The sequence below is a fragment of the Vombatus ursinus genome, unplaced genomic scaffold, assembly GCF_900497805.2.
Source record: "Vombatus ursinus unplaced genomic scaffold, bare-nosed wombat genome assembly UNPS02014832.1, whole genome shotgun sequence".
NCBI lineage: Eukaryota > Metazoa > Chordata > Mammalia > Diprotodontia > Vombatidae > Vombatus > Vombatus ursinus.
Window position 1 is genome coordinate 63,340,629 of NW_020954610.1, and position 8,539 is coordinate 63,349,167.

General features: G+C 46.6%; 1 protein-coding gene across 4 annotated transcripts in view; it reads left to right on the forward strand.

The window, feature by feature from the left end:
- CNTFR (ciliary neurotrophic factor receptor) overlaps nt 1-8,539 on the forward strand; it is a 93,494-nt gene that overhangs the window by 50,869 nt on the left and 34,086 nt on the right. For all 4 annotated transcript variants that reach the window (XM_027839297.1, XM_027839295.1, XM_027839296.1 and 1 more), the window contains one exon: nt 6,617-6,847. In XM_027839297.1, the coding sequence (XP_027695098.1) occupies nt 6,617-6,847 (231 nt within the window). The remainder of the gene's footprint in view (nt 1-6,616; nt 6,848-8,539) is intronic.

Here is an 8,539-nt window from a genome sequence, read left to right on the forward strand (position 1 = left end):
TGTCATTTTGGGTGAAATTGTGTATGGTGCCCTCCTCCAAGCCCATTTCTCTCCTTGTTCTCTTTGTTTTTATGACCTCACCTTCTCTGTCCCTCTCTCCCCCTCCCTATCTATCAATCTTTTCATAACTGATTGTTTTAAAGGCTTTGTCACAGTGTCAAGGCCAAGAACTCTGTACCCTTTCTAATCCACTGTGCCCCTAGCCTCATCGTCTCCCCTACCAATGTCAATTTCACTGATTCCCTGCTCTGAACCTACACTCACTCCCCCCCACCGTCTCCCCTGCCTCACTAACCGCCCCCCTCCTCCAAGGTCAATTTCACTGATTCCCTATTGTCACCGTCCTCCTTATTTCCTTGCTATGTCCTCAGCCTCAATGTCCCCCGATGTCAATCTCACCTACTCCCTCCTATACCCTTAACCTCTACTCCCAAACTCACGTCCTCATCTTTAACTTTGTAGTGCCCCCCACACACACACACTGCATTGTGTGCCCTTCCCCTGTGTTGATTTGATTTCAAAAATGAACAAGAATTTGCAAGGGTTATAGGAGATAGGGGGACAGGACAAGGGTGGATAGAAATATTGAGGGACTGGATAAAGAAGATATCTCTCCTCCCAAATATCAGTTTGATATAACTTTTTCTTTACTTTTCTATCATTTTCATTCCAACGGTTATCGTGTAACCTTACTGCCATCCTGGTATCAATATTCCTTGTTACGGTTACTCTTTTGTCTTTGTGTTACTGTGTCATCATTGTCACTGCCTCTGTGTTGTCCTGTCGGGTCATTGTTGGACTGTGCTGTTTTAATGTTATGGCATTGTTTCACTGTGATTTTCTTTTAATGACTTACCGACTCAGTGGTCTCACTAGACGGTCAGTTCTTACGTCTCCTTCTCATGCAGCTGGATGGACCGGAGATGCTGCCTGGGCCTCAAGAGGTCTCTGGGGGGGCAGGGAAGGGGGGGTCCTTTGGAACGTTTCCTTAAAGTTCCACATTCTGGAAATAGGCTTCCAGAGAGCTGGAGTTGGGTCTCCTGCCCAGCCCTGATGGAGGGTGAGAATCCAAGGTGGGGCCAGCATTCAGAGCTGGGGAAGGGAAAAGCAAAGATCTGAGCCTCTGGTCATTAGATCTCTTAGGAAGAGAGGAGAGTTGGTGGGGGCCAAGGAGAGTTTCACATCTGTGTTTCAGGCTGGCTTCCTGGGGCCTATTCCACTCCATCCATCCTGTTCCTGCCATTCATCTGTCTGTCTGCCTCCCAGGGAAAAGGGGTCAAAGGGGGATGGGAGAAGTAAAATGGTTGGACCTTGAGTATAAAGTCTGACAGGCAAGTGGGGGAGACTCCCCTTTCCCATTGGCCATACCTCCTCCCCCCTTCCCAAACTCTTTCTTTCCCTAGCTGCATAGACAGGAACTTAATCTCACAAAATGAGAGAATGTAGTGCTGGAAGATTTTAAAGGTACTCTAGCTCAACTCCTGATTTTTACAGATGAGGACACTGAGACTCAGACATATAAAATTTTTTCCCCAAGGTCACATAAGGATGTATATCATGCTGGGATTTGAACAAGAGGTTCCCACTCCCAATTCCATTGCTATTTCATACCTTACCTTCCTAGCAGTCAAAGTGCCTAATTCATCCAAGGACATGGGAAGAGGGGAAGAGAAGGGAACAAGCATTTATTGAATGCCTACTGTGTGCTAAGTACTGTGCTAGGCACTTCATACATTTTATCTCATTTAATCCTCACTACAACTCTGGGAGGTAGGTGCTATTACCACATTTTATAGTTGGGGAAACTGAGGCAGAGCTTAAGTGACTTGCCCAGGGCCACACAGATAGTAAGTATCTAAGTCCAGATTTGAATTCAGGTTTTTTTGACCAGGCCCAGTGCTTGCTCCATCCATTTTGCTACCAGCTGCATAGGTGGGACATCAAAAGTCAGACCAATCAGTGACAGGAGCAGGGGTGACCCACACTCTCTAGAGATCCCCATCTCCCCACATTGAGGTTCTGAGAATGTTACAGGGAAATTTGTTGGAATTTAGTAAGCCAGAATTTCCCCAGAGGTTGGATGGAAGTGTCTTTTCTAAGACCAAGGTATGGGAATCATATCCCCACCCTGCCCTGAGCTCTAAATGGGAGGAACTGAGGGGGAAGTGGATAATAATTGGGGAGAGGACCTGTTAATATGACCTGAGTCCAGATACAAGATCCTGTGACCTGACTGAGGGGGTGGGGCTCCCAACCCTCCAATCCTCTGAAGGATTGGAGGCCCTTTGTTAACAAGTGTAATTAAGACTCTTTGAGGATAGCCTGGGCCTGGCCTTAATTGGCTTGTTAACAGGAATCCCCCCCAGACTCAGCAGGTCTACTCTCCTGACGGAGAAATAGTTAGCAGGAACGTTAATAAGAAATCTTCAGAGGCTCTGGCTTTAGGTATAGCTACCTAATCAACCAACAGCTATTGATTGAGTCTTTTTGCTATTTATCCATCTGTCTCACTGAGGGAGGTGTCCATCTGTCTGTCACTCCATCCTTTTGAGTATTCTACTAGGTAGAATGGTATGGGGGTGAGCCATCCATTCATTCATCTATTTATCTGTCCTGCTTATTGGGCAGGATCTCTAGGGGCATCCAGGAGTGGGTGAAACTTTTGGCAGGGTGTGATTTTTGTTACCTTCCCCAATCAAATCACTTTCTTGCCTTTTTTTCTGTCCCCTGTATTCGTTCTTCCATGCTGGAGGCATATATAACCCAAGGTGTAGGAAGGAGCAGTTGAGAGTTCAGGCCTATACACTGGAGAGACTATTTCAAATAAATATAATTACAACCACCCTCATCTGGCCTGCTCTCCACTTTGAAGTGAGAAAAGCTTTCTTAGTCTAACTTCTATCTTTGCTGCTGTGACCTGAGATTATTTCTTTGGAAAAAGGCTGCATATAGGCATCCTCGTGCAGGTGGTGGGACATAACTGCTCTTGGTGAGAGTTAATACCACAGAGCACACAAATATGTGAGGAAGTGTGGCATATGAATATGAGGAGATGAGAAACATTAAGAACTTCTTTGAATGCTGGAAAGCACATTGAGCAGAGTTGCATGTAACAGGGTTCTTTGATACTGGCTAGCAGGGAACTAGAGGGAGGGATGTTGGCTTGATCAGCTAGAGCTTCCCTACCCAATCCCCCACCCCACCACCATTCCCAGAAAGAGGAGAAGCTAGCTTTAGGGCAGGGTGTGATAGAGGCAGGAGGAGAGCCAAACAAACAGGCTGAAGTGTCCATTTATCATTACTCCCCCATCCCTGTCCTGACCGTTTCCAGTGCTAGAGCACTGGACTTTGGTTTCTATGAGGAGAGATTGAGGAATGAGAAGGCAGCACCCTTACTTTCTTCTAGCCCACTTTGCCTCAACAATCTAACTTCTTCCCCTCCTCCCCTACATAAATACTTGTTGCAGCCGAACTAGGCCTCTCACTATTCTGTGAATGTCTTGACTTTGCTCCTGTCTCCGGCTATGCATGTGTATTCTCCATTCCCACCCTCCTCTGTGACAGTCCTTCTCCCAGACATCTTTGAACCCACCTGTTCAAATGCCTCCTCCTCCAGAGGTGCTATCTCCAACCACTCTGGCCTATGCTGATCTCTCCCATTTTGATTTCCCTCCACTTGGAATCCTATCCACATATTTATCTTTGAGCATGTATTCTTCTTTATCCTTGTGAATCTCCATGCACATGTGTCTCATCTCCTAACCAGGTTCTGAGCTCTCCAAGGGCATGACCCGTATCATCTTCTTCTCTGGCACCTGTCCCCACAGTGCAGCCAGCCAGCACAGGGTTAGGCACACAAGGTGTCTTAGTAGACACTTAGTGACTTTCATTCCATTCTCCTAATGCAGGGAGAGTCATTTGGAAGCTTGTAGTATGGTGACAGAAAGCACCTTTGGGCTGAGTGAATTTAGAGCTGTTCACTTTACCAAATATCTAATGTTGAAGTATTAGATCAGAGGAACCATGAAACAGTGGATAGAAGTTAGGCCTTGGAATGAGGAAGATGTAGGCTCAAGTACTGTCTCTGACACATGCTAGCACTGTGACCATGTATGAGTCACCTGATCTCTCATTGACCCCAGTTATATCTCTAAGACAAGGCCTCTCAACCTGGGGTTAAAAATTTTTTTGGATAACTATTTTTAAATATAATTAGTTTCTTTTATAATACTGTGTATTTTATTTTACTTATTTTCTTTTTAGGCAATTGGGGTTGAGTGACTTGCCCAGGGTCACACAGCTAGTAAGTGTCAAGTGTTTGATCTGAGGCCAGATTTGAACTCAGGTCCTCCTGACTTCAGAGCTGGTGCTCTATCCACTGTGCCACCCTAGCTGCCCCTATTTTACTTATTTAAAGCCATTATTCTGAGAAGGGGTCAATAGGCTTCACCAGACTGCCAGGGGGGTACAGGACACAAAAATGGTTAAGCATCCCTCCTCTAAGACTATAATTATAGCCGAGTTGCAGATTTGCAACAGTGCAAGGAGTTTCCACACCAGGAATTCCTCCCACCAGTGAAATCACAGGTCCAGTTCATCTCTTCCTCCTAACAACAGTCCCTTTCAATGTGCCGCATATTGCATTGGTGCATGATGATACAAAGATAAAAAACAATATAGTCTCTGTCCTCAAGGGACTTACATTCTAGTAAAGGATTGAAATGGATGCATAAATTATGATAGTGCAAGTTAGAATAAGACCAGGGGGCACAGGAAAGATCTCACACTGTAAGATTTAGAGAAGGAGAGAGAGCTTCTTTCCAGGGAGAAGGGGGTGGGGACGTGATTCAGAATGATCAGGGAAATCTTCATGGAGCAAGTGGCACCTAAACTGGACCTTGAAAAGGGAAGATCTTCACAGATAAGGTAGGAACCTATTCCAGGCATAGAGACTTCCTGCCCCCAGATTTGGAGAGTTAGGTCCCTGCCCCTGCTTTTAGCTGGGCTTGTTCTCAACCATTCCAAACATGGGAAAGTCTTTCCTAGGTCTGGTGTCACAGAGGGAAAGAGATAAGGACAAGTGAATGATCCTGAAAGGAATGATGTGGTCTGAGAGACAATGCCCTGGCCTGGCACCTGGGGAGACCCTTGAGAGGAGGTTGTCACTCCAGAGACCTGGGGCCGGTAGCATGAGACCTACCCATCCCTATTCTCAATGGTCTGACTCCCTTTTACCCTCCCTCCATATAATGGTTATCTTTCTCATTCTGTAACCATTTCTTCTTTCTCTCTGTCTTCCTCCCACCTCTCTCTCTGTTCTTCTATGTCTCTCTACACCCTTCTCCAGCACCCCCTGAAATTCCCCCAGTCTTTTGATCTCTGTTTCTCTGTCTCCTCTCTTTCTCTCTCTCTTTCTGACAGGTGCTCCCTTGTCTTTCAGCTCAGTCACGCCTTGGTTGCTCAGGGCTGGGGGGAGGAGGAGGGTGTTGGTTTTGGCTCTGACAGGCCCCCTCTCCTGGGGCAGGTGAGCTGACAGGCCTGAGTGCCTTCTCTCCCCCTCAACCCTGCCTGGCCAGGGTTCGATTCCCAGCGCCAGGTGACAGCTGCACAATGATCCGTCTCCAGGCCCCAATTGTTTTGCCCATATTGTTCTGCCTGCTGTTGCTGTTGTCTGGGCCCCACTCCATGTTCAGGGTTAGGGGAGGGGAGTAGAACATGGAAGAATAGTTTTCAGGCTGACAGGAAAGGGAATGGAGAGTGGGCACAATAATGAGTATACTGAGGACACAGGGATATTAGGGACATGGAGGTACTGGACACATGGGCATGAGAATTACAGGGAGTCATTTTCTGGAGATTGTGTCAGAACCAAAACTTGTCTGGGGTCTCCTGGGTCTGAGGCCTCAGAGAGGAGAATAACTGGGCTTCAGGTTTGTGTGTGTGTGTGTGTGTGTGTGTGTGTGTGTGTGTGTGTGTGTGACAGAGGTGATCTGAGTTCAGGATGTATATAGTTAATTCTTTCTTGCTTATCAGCCTGTGAATTATCTGGAACTTTAGAACTGTTCTGTCCCCACAGACATCCTCCCAAAATAAACACTATGAAGCAGGATGTTGCAAAATAAGAGGAATTTGTCACCTTGATTTTGGAGTTGGAATCAGAGACAGTCACTGTTAATAGCCTGGTTAGAGTCAATGTCAAGTTTGGGGTAGGTCTCAGGGTACCGTTCATCTGGGATCAGGACAAGGGACAGCATCTGGGTTGATCAGCATCTCACTGTCTGGTTTGGGGTTGTTGTTAGGGTCAGGATCAATCAATGGAGGAAAAACTGAAGTTTACATTTCTTGTCTCAGACACCAGTTTTCCTGAGCACATTGGAGCTAGAGGAGGAGGTCTATTGATAAAATATTTTAAATGAATAAATTGAGCTATTGGCGTGATAGTCACAAAGCCTTATTATACACAACAAACATCTAGATTTTCACAGACATGGGTTTGGGCAGCAGAGATAATGAAAGATGGGAGGTTCAAGAGGGAGGGGGGCTCAGTTTTTGAGTGGGACAACTGTCTTTCACAAGGCTGAGATGTCTGGGATGACCTGTCACTTGTTTCTTCCAGATACTCACGTGCTGTATGAACGCCTGGGCTCAGACGTGACCCTTCCCTGTGGGACAGCAGCCTGGGACACAGCAGTTACCTGGAGGGTCAACGGGACAGACCTGGAGGCTGCTCACCTTAATGGCTCCCAGTTGGTCCTTGAGGGCCTGGACCTTAGCCACAGTGGTCACTACGCCTGCTACCAGGGTTCCTCCTGGCACCTTCGATACCAGGCCCTGCTGCACGTGGGCAGTGAGTACATGACCCTTGATCCTGACCCTGACCCAAATGAACAGGATAATGAGTAATAAGATAGGCTCCCTGAACCTATCTGGCTCGTGGATGGTGACAGTGACCTCTGACTCTTGACTGCGTTGCACATGGGCAATGACTATGATCTGGCCCTCAGTTTTCTCATGTGAAATGAAGGAGTTGGATTAGGTAATTTAAAGTCCCATCCAGCTCTCCATCAGGATCTATAATCCTGTCATCTTTACCTCAGCTCTGTTTGTTTCTTCATTCACTTTTTGATTTTCTCCTGCAAGAGAGGTCACAATGGGGAGCCAATTATCCAAAAATGTCTTTCTCTGGGATATTTTGGGGACAGTCACCAGTTCTCCCCTTGAGTCAATATGACAGTCAATCACTCCCAAGTAAGTGATCTCTGCCCTCAGATAACTGAGAGTTGACTCTAATACTGGAGGGAAGGGATTTATCTAGATTCCCCATGGTAGTGGGGGCAATAAAATCTCATGTGAAGGTTTGAGGGAGATGGTGGAAGAAGTGTCAGAGATTTGAGACAGAAATCCTGGCAGCAGCTTCCATAAACAGTAATTAAGGTGAAACATAGGTAATCTGAGAAATATCCCCCTGGGGTGAGAGTATGGGAGTGTCCCAAGTGTCCTTCTATGTGTATGTAGGAAAGGTGGGTTGTATGGTCTTCTGTGTGACTGTGCATGTCTTTGTGTGAATGTGGCAGTGATTATGTGACTACATGGTTATCTGAGTGTGATTGTGTGTGATCATGTCTATGGTGGTAGTTGTGTTTCTTTTTTTTGTTTGTTTGTTTTTTGGTGAGGCAATCAGGGTTAAGTGACTTGCCCAAGGTCACACAGCTAGTACGTGTCAAGTGTTTGGTCTGAGGCCGGATTTGAACTCAGGTCATCCTGACTTCAGGGCTGGTGCTCTATCCACTGTGCCACCTAGCTGCCCCAGTAGTTGTGTTTCTATGTGTGATTGTGAGCATGTATGTTATATGCCTTAAGCCTAGGGAGCTCTGGGAGGAGGCTTAAAGGTGGGAGGCAGGACTTCAGAAGCCAGCAGGGTCACTGACCACACAGATACACTGATAAAGGCTGAGCTAATGGGACTGGGGCTGCTCAGGCCTAATCAGACAAGAGCATTGGAGCAGAAATAAATGTAATTGCCTGTAGCTTAATGTAATTCAGAGTCAAGCTTCTCCTTCACCCCCACCCCCTTTTATAACTGGCTGCAGTTTCCAGGGGAGGAACATGAGTTTATATCCTTTCCCTGCTGTCCCATCTTCCCCTCTGGGTGTGGGTACTCTTTACCTGTGCAGATACTTGCACAAGTCATTGACCCAAGCCCTGAGTCCTCCCCCTCTCCCTAGCTGGAGAATGGACACATTTCTCATCAGAGTCAGCATTAGGGCAGTTGTAAGGGATGGAATAAGGACTGGACAAACAAGTGAGTTGCCTGACAAAGCAGTGGGGTGGGGTGGAAACTAAGGAGGATTCTGAGATGCCTTTGTGGTGGGTGAGTGCCTGATGTCTTAGGAACCATTGGATTGAAGGATAGAAGAGAGTTTGAATGAATAAGAGTGGAAAAATTAGGGCTCTTAACTTTTGACTCTCTCTTTGTCCAGGTCTCTCTCTGTCACACACACACACACACACACACACACACACACACACACACACACAC